We start from the raw sequence: 15932 nt of genomic DNA on the forward strand, positions 1-15932 counted from the left end.
AATCAATTTTAGAACATTTTCATCACCCCCAAAAGAAACTCTAACTCATTAAGGGCCATTCTCCATTTCCCTTAACTCCCATTCTTTTAATAGAACCATTGAAAGCTACACATTTTACTCTAAGAACCATATTAGTGGCCAGGCACAGTGGCACACGCTTGTAATCCCAGCACTTTGGAAAGCCAAGGCGGGCGGATCACAAGGTCAGAAGTTCAAGACCAGCCTGACCAACAAGGTGAAACCCCATCTCTACTAAAAATACAAAAATTAGCTGGGTGTGGTGGCGCGTGCCTGTAATCCCAGCTACTCAGGAGGCTGAGGCAAGAGGATCCCTTGAACCTGGGAGGCAGAGGTTACAATGAGCCGAGATTGTGCCACTGCACTCTAGCCTGGGCAACAGAGCGAGACTCCATCTCAAAAACAACAACAACAACAACAACAAAAACATATTAATAGCTTCCCACAAGTTTTGATGCGTTAAACCTTCATTATCATTTATTTTGAAATATTTTTGAATTACCTTTTAATTTCTCCTTTGAACCATGAATTATTTATAAGTGTGTTGCTTAACATCCAAATTTGGAGGTCTTTCTAGACATTGTTATCTATTTCCAATTGAATTTCACTGAGATCAGAGAACATACATTATATGAGTTCTCTTTTTTAAAAGAGACTTTACTTAAGACTTATTTTATAGCCCAGAATATGGGCTATAAAATGAGTGAGGGTACCATCTTCACTAGAAGAGAATGAGTTTTCAGTAGATGCATGTGTGTGCTATAAATGTCAATTAAGTCAAGGTGGTTCAGATCTTTTATGACTTTACTGATATTTTGTCAAACCATTCCAGTAAAGTCATAAAAGATCTGAACCACCTTGAGATTGGAGTCTCACTCTGTTGCCCAGGCTGGAGTGCTGTGGCATGATCTTGGCTCACTGCAACCTCCGCCTCCTGGGTTCAAGTGATTCTCCTACCTTAGCCTCACCAGTGGCTGGGATTACAGGTGCACGACACCACACCTGGCTGATTTTTGTATTTTTAGTAGAGACAAGGTTTCTCTATTTTGGCTAAGCTGGTCTCGAACTCCTGACCTCAGGTGAATCCGCCTACCTTGGCCTCCCAAAGTGCTGGGTAAATTTTTGCTTCATTTATTTTGAAGCTCTATTATTGAGGACATATACTTTATGATTATTATGCTACTGGATGAATTAACTCTCTTAACACTACAAAGGTCCCTTTTCATGTCTTATAACATTCTTTGCCTTAAAATCCACCTCATATGATATTAAGATAGCCACAGCAGTTTTCTTAGGCTTATTATTGAATGGTATGTCTATTTTCATCCATTTGCTCCTACTATACCTGCGTTTTGCTTTTAAATTCCATCTCTTGGCTGGGCACAATGGCTCATGCCTATAATCCCAGCACTTGGGGAGGCCAAGGCGGGCAGATCACCTGAGGTCAGGAGTTCGAGACCAGACTGGCCAACATGGTGAAACCCCATCTCTACTAAAAATATAAAAATTAGCTGGGCATGGTGATGCGTGCCTGTAATCCCAGCTACTTGGGAGGCTGAGGCAGGAGAATCGCTTGAACCCGGGAGGAGGAGGTTTCAGTGAGCTAACATCTCACCACTGTACTCCAGCCTGGGCAATAGACCAAGACTCTGTCTCAAAAAAAAAATTCCATCTCTTATAAACATTATGTAGTTAAGTCTTGCTTTTTCATCCTTCTAACCATATCTACCTTTGAGTTATAGTGTTTAGTGGATTTACAGTTAGTGTAATTATTCATATAGCCAAAATAGTTCTATAATTTTACCATTTTTTTGTCCATTCTATTTTTTTACCTGTTCCTTCTTACCTGCATATTTAATGTTAATTAAGTATGTTTTAGAATCCCATTTTAATTGTGCATTGGGTTTTTTTTTTCAGATGGAGTTTTGCTCTTTTTGCCCAAGCTGGAGTGCCATGGCACAATCTCGGCTCACCATAACCTCTGCCTCCCAGGTTCAAGCGATTCTCCTGCCTCAGCTTCCCGAGTAGCTGGGATTACAGGCATGCGCCACAATGCACAGCTAATTTTGTATTTTTAGTAGAGATGGGGTTTCTCCATGTTGGTTAGGGTGGTCTTGAACTCCCGATCTCAGGTGATCTGCTCACTTCACCCTCACAAAGTGCTGGGATTACAGTTGTGAGCCACCGCGCCCAACCTGTACATTGGCTTTTTAAATCAACAATATTTCCATTTTGTATATAATTGTTATAGTGACTATAATAAATGCTGTTTTTTAATCTAAAACTAAGTTAAATTATATATAACATGAAACTTATCTTTTAATCTTTTAAAGTACATAGTTCAGTGACGCTACGTTTATTTATTTTTTTATTAATTTTTTTTGCATACAAAAACAATAAACATTTTCTAAAAATACATACAAACAAAAAGATGCGTATCAAACATATTAGGAAGGTTGCACATGGGAAGTCGGGGAATAGAAATGGGGGGTGGGAGTTAAAATAAATGAGAGAGGGACTTTATATGGATCAGTGATAATAACTCAATCCTCTATTTGACAAAGAAGAGGGAGAAGGAAGAGGAAGAAAAAGAAAGTGGGATAAAGGATCAGAAAGGGAGGAAAATAGAAAAAATTAGAGTATGACTCCAGGGTAGACCTGTTTTGTTGTCACTGAGTTGGTTGGTTGGTTTGTCTGTTGTATTCTTCATGTTTCGCCAAGTTGGCCAGACTGGTCTCGAACTCCTAGCCCGAAGTGATCAACCCGCCTCGCCCCGCAGAGTGCCGGGACCACAGGCGTGAGCCACCACGTCTAGCCCCCACATTTCTTCTGGTCTCCGTGGTAGACCTCCCAGATGGAGCGGCCAGGCAGAGGAGCTCCTCACTTCTACCCAGACACGGGGCGGCCGGGCAGAGGAGCTCCTCACTTCCCAGACGGGGCGGCCAGGCAGAGACGCTCCTCACTTCTTCCCAGACGATAGGTGGCCAGGCAGAGGCGCTCCTCACTTCCCAGACGATGGGTGGCCGGGCAGAGGCGCTCCTCACTTCCCAGACGATGGGTGGCCGGGCAGAGGCGCTCCTCACTTCTTCCCGGACGGGGCGGCCGGGCAGAGGCGCTCCTCACTTCTTCCCGGACGGGGCGCCCGGGCAGAGGCGCTCCTCACTTCTTCCCGGATGGGGCGGCCGGGCAGAGGCCCTCCTCACTTCTTCCCGGCCGGGGCGGCCGGGCAGAGGCGCTCCTCACTTCTTCCCGGCCGGGGCGGCCGGGCAGAGGCGCTCCTCACCTCCCAGACGATGGGAGGCCGGGCAGAGGCGCTGCTCACTTCCCAGACGATGGGTGGCCGGGCAGAGGCGCTCCTCACTTCCCAGACGGGGCGGCCGGGCAGAGGCGCTCCTCACTTCCCAGACGGTGGGTGGCCGGGCAGAGGCGCTCCTCACTTCCCAGACGATGGGTGGCCGGGCAGAGGCGCTCCTCACCTCCCAGATGGGGCGGCCGGGCAGAGGCGCTCCTCATTTCTTCCCGGATGGGGCGGCCGGGCAGAGGCGCTCCTCACTTCCCAGACGGGGCGCCCAGGCAGAGGCGCTCCTCACTTCTTCCCGGACGGGGCGCCCGGGCAGAGGCGCTCCTCACTTCTTCCCGGACGGGGCGGCCGGGCAGAGGCGCTCCTCACTTCCTCCCGGACGGGGCGGCCGGGCAGAGGCGCTCCTCACTTCCTCCCGGACGGGGCGGCCGGGCAGAGGCGCTCCTCACCTCCCAGACGATGGGAGGCCGGGCAGAGGCGCTCCTCACCTCCCAGACGATGGGTGGCCGGGCAGAGGTGCTCCTCACTTCCCAGACGTGGCGGCCGGGCAGAGGCGCTCCTCACTTCCCAGACGGTGGGTGGCCGGGCAGAGGCGCTCCTCACTTCCCAGACGGTGGGTGGCCGGGCAGAGGCGCTCCTCACTTCCCAGACGGTGGGTGGCCGGGCAGAGGCGCTCCTCACTTCCCAGACGGTGGGTGGCCGGGCAGAGGCGCTCCTCACTTCCCAGACGGTGGGTGGCCGGGCAGAGGCGCTCCTCACTTCCCAGACGGGGCGGCCGGGCAGAGGCGCTCCCCACCTCCCAGATGGGGCGGCGGCCGGGCAGGGGCTGCAATCCCAGCACCCTGGTAGGCCAAGGCAGGCGGCTGGGGGGTGGAGGCTGCCGCGAGGCCAGACCACGCCACCGCACTCCAGCCCGGGCAACACCGAGCACTGGGTGAGCGAGACTCCGTCTGCAGTCCCAGTACCTTGGGAGGCTGAGGTGGGCAGAGCACTCGGCGTCAGGAGCTGGTGACCAGCGTGGCCAAGATGGCAAACGCGTGCCTGCAGCGAAAGGAGAAAAGGCAGGCAGCAGTGGCGCGCGCCGGCAGTCCCAGGCAGTCCGCGGCGCGGGCAGCAGCAAGCCGAGTAGATTGCAGCCTGGGCCAGAGAGGGAAAAGAAGAAAGGAAGAAAGAAAGGAAAGAGAGAGAGAGAGAGAGAGACAGACAGACAGACAGACAGACAGAAAGAAAGACAGAAAGAAAGAAAGAAAGAAAGAAAGAAAGAAAGAAAGAAAGAAAGAAAGAAAGAAAGAAAGAGGAAGGAAGGAAGGAAGGAAGGAAGGAAGGAAGGAAGGAAGGAAGGAAGGAAGGAAGGACTATTTACTTTTTAACTGGATCTCTAAGCTCTGGGCAGAGCCCACACTGAATCCTGGTTCTTCAAAAAGAGAATTATTTTAAGGTTAGACCACATGATGCTTTACAGTGCACTTTTAAAACAAAGACATTTCTAAGTGTCTACACTATACTCTTCCTTAAAAACCCCAGAGTAGCCTGGGTTGTGTTACCAGGGGTCCTTGCTCACAGAGCTCCCAAGATGGTGCTGGGCCGCTTCCAAGATGGTGGCGGGCCGCTTCCAAGATGGTGGCAAGCCTCGTGTTCTCTGACCTGGGGTTCTTGGCCTCACGGATTCCAAGGAATGGAATCTTGGGCCATGTGGTGAGTGTTATAGCTCTATTAGAAGCTGTGGGTCATGGAAGAGAACTGTAGACCCCAGTGACTAGTGTTCAGCTCGATTAGGATGAACCCAGGCACTTAGCCGTGCAGGAACAGTGGCAAGCCTTTAGCCCAATCGAGAGTGGCAATAGGTGCCTCGCTGGATCAGGAGCCCAGCAGACACCTTGCTGGATCTGGAGGGATGGAAGTCAGCGGTGCGTCTGCGACGGTGGCAAACGACAGTGGTGGGCAGTGGTGGATGGCAAGCAAAAGCTCAGCTCGAGCCGTAACAAACACGGACCAGAAGAGTGCAGTTGCAAGATTTAATAGAGTGAAATAGAGTGAAAACAGAGCTCCCATACAAAGGGAGGGGACCCAAAGGGGGTTGCCCGTGACACTGCGTTTATTAATGTTGTTGTGCAACAATCACAACTATCCATCCTCAGAAGTTATTTCATCTTCCCATTCGTCCCTCCTTACAACCCCTGGCATCCAACATTCTACTTTTGGTTTTTATGAATTTGACTACATTAGATACCTCATAGAAGTGGAATCCTATTTCATTTGTCCTTTTATGAATGGCATTTTACTGAGCATGTCTTTAATGTTCATCCATTGTGTAGCATGTGCCAGTATTTCCTTCCTTTTCATGGCTGAGTAATACTCCATTGTATGAATATACCACATTATCTATTGATCTGTCCAACTTGGGTTTCTTCCACTTTTTGCCTATTGTGAATAATACTGCTATAAACGTGGGTGTACAATTATCTGTTTGAAACCATGCTTTCAATTCTTTTGAACATATACCTAGAAGTGGGAATGATAGATCATCTGGTAATCCCGTTTTTACTTTTGAGGAACTATCATACTGTTTTCCATAGTGGCTGCACCATTTTACGTTCCCATTAACAGGGCATGAGGGTTCCAACTTCTCTACAAACTTGCTAATGCTTACTGTGTGTGTGTTTTGTTTTTGTTTGTTTGTTTTTTGAGATGGAGTCTCGCTCTGTTGCCCAGCCTGGAGTGCAGTGGTGCGAGCTCAGCTCACTGCAAGCCCCGCCTCCTGGGTTCACACCATTCTCCTGCCTCAGCCTCCCGAGTAGCTGGGACTACAGGTGCCTGCCACCACGCCCGGCTAATTTTTTTTTATTTTTTTAGTGGAGACAGGGTTTCACCATGTTAGCCAGGATGGTCTCGATCTCCTGACCTTGTGATCTGCCCGCCTCGGCCTCGCAGAGTGCTGGGATTACAGGCGTGAGCCACCGCACCCAGCCTGTGTGTGTTTTTTATAATAGTCATCCTGATGGGTATAGGATGGTATCTCTGTGGTTTTGACCAGCAATTCCCTAATGATTAGTGATTAGAGATCTTTTCATATACCTACTGACCATTTGTATATTTGCTTTGGAGAAATGTTTATAAAAATCAGTTGCCCGTTTTTAACTGGGTTGTTTGTTTTTGTTTTGTTAGACTATAGGATTTCTTTATATATTTTAGATATTAAGCCCTTATCAGATATATAACTTACAAATATTTTCTCTCATTCTGTGGGTTTTGCCTTTTTATCCAGTTAATAGTATCTTTTGATGCACAAGAGTTACTGATTTTCATGAAGTCCAAAATGTATATTTTTTCTTTTGTTGCCTGTGTCCATGATGTCATATCCAAGAAATTATTGCCAAATCCAATGTCACAAAATTTTTATCCTGTATTTTCTTTCAAGAGTTCTATAGTTTTAGCACTTAGATTTACATCTTTTATTTGTTTTTAGCTATTTTTATATACGATGTTAGGCTAAGGTTCACTTCATTCTTTTGAATGTGGATATCCAGTTCTCCTAGCCCTATTCATTGAAAAGACGGCCCTTTCCTCCATTCAACAGTCTTGGCACCCTTGTAAAAAATAATTTGGCCATATATGTGAGTGTTTATTTCTGGCTGCTCTATTCTATTCCACTGATCGATTTTTCTGCTTTTATGCCAGTACCATGCTATTTTGATTACTGCAGCTTTGTAGGAAGTTTTAAAAATCAGGAAATGTGAATCCTACTACATTTTTATTCATTTTCAAGATTGTTTTGGCTCTTCTAGCCCTTAGAAATTCCATATGAATTTTAGGATACATTTTTTCATTTCTGCAAAAATGTCCTTGGGATTTTGATACAGATTACATTGAATGTGTAGATCACTTTAGCAAATGTTGACATAATTAGTCTTACAATTCATAATCATGGCATATTTTTCCATTTATTTTTGTATTCTTTAATTACTTGCAGTAATGTTTTATAGTTTTCATTGTACAAGTCTTCCACCTCCTTGGTGAGTTTACTCCTATTTTATTATTTTTGATATGATTGTAAATGGATTTTTTCCTAATTTCTTTTTTTGAATTGTTCATTGGTAGTGTATAGAAATGCAATTGACTTTTCCAGTTGATTTTGTATTCCGCTTCTTTGATGAATTCATTTTAGTACTATTAAAGAAAAATTAAAAACAGTTTAGATATACCCCACGGCAATCACCCATAACCATGTAGCCAAAACTTAAGACATCGCGATATCCCTGAAACATTAGCTGTAATCATAAAAAAACCCCACAAAATGTAAGTTTTACACCTTCATCGTGATATAATATGGTTCAGTGAAGTTAAATCAAGCAGCTATAGAAAAATCAGCTTAAATGGCTCTGATTGCCTTTAAAAAGAATATAAATTTATAATAGTCAATCATGAAGTTGTCAAAATACATCCTCCTAATTGTCCTATACCTGCTGTAAGGCAAGTTTCTTACCATTTGGTTTGAAATCTCCCACATTGCAATCTGTACTGTCTCTTACTGAACAACAATAAATTTCAAAATTTTAAAAATTTGATATAATTTTATTTTTGGCAGTTAAATTTTTTGTGAAATCTTTCTGATTTTCTACCAGTAAGATCATATCATCTGAAAACACAGATTATTATTCAGATGCTCTTATTTCTTTTTCTTGCCTGTTTTAGCTTCCAGTACTATGCTGAGTGGCAAAGGTAGGTGGGTATCCTTACATTGTTCTTAATCTTAAAGGAAAAGCTTTCCATCTTTCAATACTGAGTATGATGTTAGCTGTGGGGTTTTCTTACATGGCTTTTATGATGTTGTGGAAGTTTTTTTCTATTCTTAGTTTGCTTAGAGTTTTCATCATGTGTCTTTTTCCCCCTTCATTCTATTAATGCAATGTATTACATTGTTCGATTTTCACTTGTTGAAACATTCCTGCATTCCGGAAATAAATCCAACTTGGTCATGGTGTATAGTCCATCTAAGGTATTGTTGAATTCTCTCTGATAGTATTTTGTTGAAGATTTTTGCATCAATTAGGGATACTGGGATGTAGCTTTATTTTCTTGTAGTATCTTTATCTGCTTGGGTATCAGAGCAATGCTGGCCTCACAAAAAGAGTCAAGAAACGTTCCCTTCTCTTTAAGTTTTTGAAAGAGTTTGAGAAGTAGTGGTATTAGCTCTTCCTTAAAAGCTTGTTAGAATTCACTAGTGAATTCTGTCAGCTTAATTAATAGTTTTGAAGAATCAATGTTGGTTCTGTGGATTTTCTCTAAGGTTTTTCTTTTTTTTTCTTTTTCTTTCTTTCTTTGAGACAGAGTCTCACTCTGTCACCCAGGCTGGAGTGCAGTGATGTGATCTTGACTCACTGCAACCTACATCTTTGGGTCTCAAGTGATCCTCTCACCTCAGCCTCCCAAGTAACTGGGATCACAGGTGTGCTCCCCCAGGCCAGGCTGGTTTTTGTATTTTTTTTGTAGAGACAGGGTTTTGCCGTATCCAGGCTGGTCTCAAACTCCCGGCTTCAAGAGATCCTCCTGTCTTGGCCTTGCAAAGTGCTGGGATTATAGGCATGAGCCACCACGTCCGGCCTCTACTGTTTTTCTATTCTTTGTTTTATTTATTTCTTTTCTAATAATTATTTCCTTTATAATGCTAACTCTGGGTTTGGTTCATTCTTTTTCTAATTCCTACATTTGTAAACTTGTTGATTTAAGATCCTTCTTTTTTAATTAAACCATTTCTGGCTATAAATATCATAGGTGGAATCAGATACTATATATGATTTTCTGTCTGGCTTCTTTCACTCAGCATAATTATTTTGAAGTTCGGTCATATTTTCATGTGCATCAGTATTCTGTTCCTTTTTATTACTGAGTTGTATGGCAGAATTAATATGGTAATATTATAAACTGTAGGAGACTTGAAATAATACAGATTCATTCATCTCCACTACTCATTCTTTCTGCTAGAGTTGTCTCAGGCATGTACATATGTTACAAACCCTACAAAGTGTTATATTACTTGATAGTGAATATTTTCAAGAAATTAAGAGGAAATAATCATTCTTTATATGTGCATTAATATTTCTATTCCTGATGATCTTCCTTCTTTCCTTAAGATCCATGTTCCAGCCAGGCGAGGTGGCTCAAGCCTGTAATCCCAGCACTTTGGGAGGCCAAGGTGGTGGATCACCTGAGGTCAGGAGTAGTTTGAGACTGGCCTGGCCAACATGGTGAAACCCCATCTCTACTAAAAATACAAAAATTAGCTGGGTGTGGTGGCAAGCGCCTGTAATCCCAGCTGCTCAGGAGGCTGAGGCAGGAGAATCGCTTGAACCCGGGAGGCAGAGGTTGCAGTAAGCCGAGATTGCGCCATTGCACTCCAGCCTAGGCAACAAGAGTGCAACTGTCTCAAAAAAAAGAAAAAAAAAAAGAAAAAAGAAAAAAATCCGTGTTTCCATTTCATCTCTATTCAGATTGAAATATTTTAGCATTTTGTGTACTGCAGGTCTGTGAGCACTGACGTGTCCATACTGTCTCCAATAACACATTCAGGTTCCTAATTCTTAAAGCCATTTATGCCCGTTTACTCCTGACCTCACCCAAGTCTCAGATTAGAAACATTAGAATCCACCACAAACCTCTTTCCTCTTCTTACCAAACCCATTGCATCACCAGCCTGCGTTATCATCATTTCCCTCAGATCCGCCTCAGCTGCCACTTGCCTCCTTCACAATAATGCAACCTGACCCTCACCCTAACCACTAGGACCCATCCCATATACTGCCCAGGCCACACCTGAGGTCACCCACCTAATCCACTCTCCACTGGGTGAACAATGATCTTTAAAGGGCAGATCTGATGAGGGATGTCCCTGGTGAAAACTTGACAATGGACTCGGGTGTTCCTCCGCACTCTATTCAGATCCTCTGTTCTGTCCTCAGCCAGCCTGCCACACTCCCCACCTCTCACGTTTAACACACTCTATGAGCAGGCTGAGGATACAACATCTGGGTTAGTGCAGCTTCCTAGAATCCACTTTACTCATTCATTCACTCATGGAAGGCGTGAGGCGCCTGGCGACCACATATGCAAGGAGCCGTGGAGTATCAGGAACATGGCACGGCCCTTCCTTTCCTTAGCACAGTTTCCATTCACAGGAGCTGAGGCACAGCCATCATTAACCCCAAAGTCCACGAACATGCAGAGTCTGGAGGGGCTGCCCAGGCAGAAGTGACAAATGCCATCCGTGGCAGGGACAGTAATGGACATAGAAGAAAGAGTTCACACAGACAGAATTCCAGACAGACAAGAAGCCAGTGTAATGGGGGAGGGGAATAAAAACAAGAGCAGTACTGCTGAATTAATATTGTAATATGATTACAAAATGTAGGAGAGTTGAAATAATATAGAGCCACTCATCACCATTCACTCTTTCTGCTGTGCAGGACGAGGCTGTGCTGTCTGTGGGCCTCTCTGATTGAGGGAGAATGGGCATGCAGCCAGAGATGCACGGCTGTGTTGGGCCACAGAAATGGGCTCATGGGGGTGTCCATGGGCATGGTTAAGAGAGAGAAGGAAAACAAGAAGAAGGGAGGCCAGAGGTTTGGCTTATTTCAGTTCTTGTCCCATTGAATTCTAGGGACCCTGCCACCTCCCGGACATGAGTCATTGGCGGGGTTTCCCTGTCTTGTGACTCACCCACCTGTGATTCAGGCTCCTTGCTTTATACCAAGTTTGAGACGAACACCTGCTAATATTTCTCGTCAAAAATTAACCCAAGTAACCTCTTCTTTCCTCTCTGAGTCACCCACATCCTTAAAACTGCCCAGGATAATCACAGTTCCTGCATAGGTTGTTATGTGAACTGAAAGTGTTAATATGTATGGAAAGTGCTTAGAACACAGAGCTTTAAACACATGCTCTGATTAGTACAATCATTACCCTCAATGTTGATTTTAACCAAACCATATTATCCCGGCCAAACTACCATGATCTGGAGCCTTGGGACTGCATAGCCTCCCTCTGTCAGTCAAATATGGAGGGATGACATCTCTGGAGCCAGCACAGCCACTCTGGAGGTGGGGGAGGTGACAGTGATGGGACATCATGCTTCCTGATAGTTAGTTAGGTCTCTGCTGTCACCTGCTCCACCAGACTGTGGGCTCCAGGGAGCAGTATTCACACAGGGCTCATTTGTCCTTCCCCAACCCAGGCACAGATTTTCCCAGAGTAAAGGGCTCCTCCTCTACCTGATGAATGAATCACTCCTGCCCCTGCCACCAAGCACAGGCAGTGAGACTAGCTGTGGCCTCAGCTCACTGCATAAGGACAGCCTCTAGCTACAGCAGGGGAAATAACCCTTAGAGCTCTGTAGCCTCTGTTGAGAACCACAGGCAGGAACTCCCAGAGGCCAAGTGCAGGGCAGAGACTGGGAGAAGCAGCTGCCTGGAGGACTCTGGATCCTTGCAGAGGACATGTCCAGTGTCTGCTGAGACTGACTCTGGGTGCCTGAGAAGAAGCCACCCAGGGAAGGACAGACTAGATTGTGGACCACTCAGGGCTGGGAGATCTGCATGTTCCCCTTCCCACAGCGGACAGAGCGCATGCCAGGGGTGCTGGCTAGTTACCGTCAGAAGTCAACCACCATACCTTTAGTAGTTAACTAAATGAGCCCCTGAATAAGGCAACTGAACACAAGGTATATAGTTATACGTAGTTAAAAGCTAGTATCAGAGGAGCAAACTGATCCTCAGTTTTCTAACTGTGACCAGAATAATACCCAATAGACTTTGAAAGAACACAATGATGTTCAGTACCCAAGAAAGCAAAATTCACAATGTCATGCAATAAAAAATTACTATGCATGAAAAAAAATGTCCCTAAGGGCAGGAAAAAAAATGTAATCAACAGAAACAGTGGCAGTAATAACAGATATAATGGTGTTGATATATTAAAGACCTTAAAACAGGTCATCTAAAGCTTACAAATATACTCAAGGATATTTAAAAAACAGGAAAACAAAAAACACCACCACCAAAATCATAGGTTGGGCATGGTGGCTCAGGCCTGTAATCCCAATACTTTGGGAGGACAAAGTGGGAGGATTCTTTGAGCGCAGGAGTTTGAGACCAGCCTGGGCAACATGGTGAAACCCCGTCTCTACTAAAAATACAAAAATTAGCCAGGTGTGGTTGCAAGTGCCTGTGGTCCCAGCTACTTGGTAGGCTGAGGTGGGAGGATCACTTGAGCCCAAGAGGTTGAGGCTGCAGTGAGCTCTGACTGTGCCACTGCACTCCAGCCTGGGTGACAGAGTAAGACCCTGTCTCAAAAAAGAAAAACACAAAGATGACCAGGAAATAGATGGAAGATATTAAAAATGCCAAAAGAGAACTTCTAAAGTTAAAAAATATATATATCTGATATACAGTAGATGAGATTAACAGCAGGTTAGATTCTGCAGAAGCAGATCAATAAACTTGAAGAGCCCTCACTGGGAACTACCCAAAGTGAAACATAGAAAATGATGGGGGAGAAAAAAGAACAGATACTAAGTTAGCTCTGATATAAAATCTAACATTCTAACGTAAATGTAATAAGATCTCAGTCACCAGAAGAGACAGAGTATTTGAAGAAATAATGGCTGAAAATCTTCCAAGCAGAACATAAACTCGGCTAGCCATGGTGGCTCACCCCTGTAATCCCAGCATTTTGGGAGGCCAAGGCGGGTGGATCACAAGGACAGGGGATCCAGACCATCTTGGCTAACACAGTGAAACCCCGTCCCTACTAAAAATACAAAAAGTTCGCTGGGCGTGGTGGTGCATGCCTGTAGTCCCAGCTACGTGGGAGGCTGAGGCCAAAGGATGGTGTGAACCCAGGAGGCAGAGGTTGCAGTGAGCCGAGATGGCACCACTGCACTCCAGCCTAGGCGACAGAGGTGAGACTCCATCTTAAAACAAAACAAAACAAAACAAAATAAACCAAAACAACATAAACTCTAAAACCCCAAATCCAAGAAATTCAACATAACTCTGTTGTGGCTTTCTTTCTTTCTTTTTTTGAGTTGGAGTCTTGCTCTTGTCTCCCAGGCTGGAGTGCAGTGGCTCCATCTCTGCTCACTGCAACTTCTGCCTCCCGGGTTCAAGTGATTCTCCTGCCTCAGCCTCCCAAGTAGCTGGAATTGCAGGTGCCCACCACCACACCCAGCTAATTTTGTATTTTTACTAGAGACAGGGTTTCACCATGTTGGTCAGGCTGGTCTCGAACCCCTGACCTCATGTAATCTGCCCGCCTCGGCCTCCCAAAGTGCTGGGATTACAGGCATGAGCTACCAGACCCGGCTGTTGTGGCTTTCTTTACAGAAAAGTCTCCAAGGAGAACATAAACTCTAAAACCCCAAATCCAAGAAATTCAACACAACCCAGTTGTGGCTTTCTTTACAGAAAAATCTTCCAAGTAGAAAGAACATAAAAGTCTAAAGCCAAAAATCCAAGAAATTCTTTATAGAGAAAAAAAAAAAAAACCCACAACAGAGCAAACAAACCAAATCACTGCAAACCAGCGCTAAGAAAAATCTTTATAAGCAGCCAGAGACCAAAGATCCACCACCCAGAGAGAGGCAAGATGCCGCGGGGACCTAGGCCCACAGAAACCACAGCAGGAGGGGGAAGCTGATGCCTCTGTACACTCTCCTCACCATGACGGTTCGGTCCTCCTTCCACTCAGAGGTAAGACCAAGGACACACAGTGGTGTGGGGTGGAAACAGTGAACTCAACATGAGGTGTGTAACAATATCCCATAAAACTCCAGTGCTTCACACTGACATTCTTCTAGGTCAACACCAGCATTCTCTTGACCTTCCTTTCACTGTTCCTCCTCTCCCTTCCAGCCCCTCTGTACAGTCTTGAGTTAGGTCGGGGCCCACACACTTAGCCCCTCTGAGCTGCGGTCTCCTCCTCTGTAAAATGTGATGATTCACAACCTCTCCTGGCCCCAGGCGCTGTTCCAGGCGCTGAGCACACCATGCTGTTCCCTACAAAGCCGACTCTTTGTCCCTTCCCGATTATCACAGACACTTGCCAAGAAGTGGCAAGAAAGGCTCTTCCCAGATCAAAGTGCAGCTGCTATTATCAAGCAGGTCAGGCCCCAAGTGCCACAGACTCCCTTCTCCTAAATCTCATTTTCCCAAGGAACCCCAAGCAGTGGCATTGGCGATGAGCGGCCCCGCACGCGTAGGGGCGCAGCCGCTAAGGAGGGGAAGGGGCCTCTCCAGCTGCACCCGCGACGGCTCCCGCGCACGGAACTGAAGCACTGGGCCGCTGCGACCACAGGGGAGTTCTTCGCTGGCCGCAGGTTCAAAGCGTTCTGCAATGAGCACCTTTAGGAATTCATTCGAAGGCGCAAAAGAAAAAGAAATCAAGGCAGGAACTGAGCGAGGAGGGGAGGGAAAGAAAGAAAAGAAGAAAGAGAAAAAGAGAAAGAAACAGAAAGTAAGAAAAGAAAACCAAATCAAAGTCCAACGGCCTCTCCGTGGCTTCACGCAGCTTACTCGGGAATTCCCACCTTGTCGCCCTCCCCCACTGGATTCGGGAATTTACACCGAGTGGAGCGCGCGCTCTGCTCCCTCGCGGCCCGGGTCGCTCCTGCCTAGCCCGGGGACCCGGCTCTTCCCCCGATTCCGACGACTGGTGCGTCTTGCCCGGACATGCCCGGCCGCAGGTGACCCGGGCCACGCACCACCGCCGTGTCCCCCTCTCTCCCTGCCCCCTCCAGGCGCCAGGCGCGCTCTTCCCCAGCCAGGGACCGCGGCGGGGACTCACCGACAGCAGGATCGTGGCGACAACGAGCAGAAGGGTCTTGGGGACCCGGAGCCCAGGCCTGGCTCCCCGCGCCTCCCTGGGTCCTGTGCCGCGCCTTTTCCGGGCCCCCGAAGCGGCCGGGGCGCTCTGTTCTCCTTGTCCCATGGCCGTAGGGAACGCTCTTAGTCTCCCAGGCCCGTGGGTTTCAGCCCTTAAAGTGTATCGGGCATCGTCCGTGTATTCTGTGGACGCAGAGATTGCCGGGTTCCCGGGACGCATGCTGACTTATGTGTCCAGGATGACTGGGGGCGGCGCGGCTGTATTTTCACTGCCCCCCTGCAGCCGTCATTCGGGGCGGGGCGAATCAGAGCCAATCTGCAACTGCAAATTCCGCCACAGGTTGGTGACAAAAAATAAATAAATAATAAGAGTCTCGTCAACGTAACCCTCCGCAAGCGCGTCCAAGTGGGGCGGGGAGGGGAAGGGACCGGAACTAACCTTCGCCCTGGCGGCGGCGTCCCGGGCTGTGGTTTGTTTCTGGGTCCTGTCCGCCCCAGGGCAGGCACCGAAACTTGGGGAGAATGAGTTGAGGGAGGCGCTTGGGGAGTTGACGCCTCCCTGGGTCGCGCGCTTGGCTGTGAACAGGGTCTTGAGGTTCAGAGTCCGCTTTCCAGGCACGTCTTGATCCTCTCCCCTTCCCAGGGGCACCTGTCCCTCCTGTTCTCTCCTCTCTTTTTTCTTTCCTTCTTTCTTTCCTTCTCTTTCTTCCGTTCTTTCGTTTTCTTTCCTTTCTTCTTCT

At 46.7% G+C, this 15932-nt stretch overlaps 1 protein-coding gene across 2 annotated transcripts in view; it reads right to left on the reverse strand.

The window, feature by feature from the left end:
• The window catches only part of TNFRSF10B (TNF receptor superfamily member 10b), a 52681-nt gene extending 37024 nt beyond the window's left edge, over positions 1-15657 (reverse strand). The window contains exon 1 of one of the 2 annotated variants that reach the window (XM_055295672.2): positions 15155-15657. In XM_055295672.2, the coding sequence (XP_055151647.1) occupies positions 15155-15412 (258 nt within the window). In that variant the 5' untranslated portion in view covers positions 15413-15657. The remainder of the gene's footprint in view (positions 1-15154) is intronic. The other variant, XM_055295673.2, reaches the window with a different exon arrangement.
• Between the last annotated feature and the right edge of the window lie 275 nt (positions 15658-15932).

Source organism: Symphalangus syndactylus, chromosome 10, assembly GCF_028878055.3.
Source record: "Symphalangus syndactylus isolate Jambi chromosome 10, NHGRI_mSymSyn1-v2.1_pri, whole genome shotgun sequence".
In the NCBI taxonomy this organism is placed as follows: domain Eukaryota; kingdom Metazoa; phylum Chordata; class Mammalia; order Primates; family Hylobatidae; genus Symphalangus; species Symphalangus syndactylus.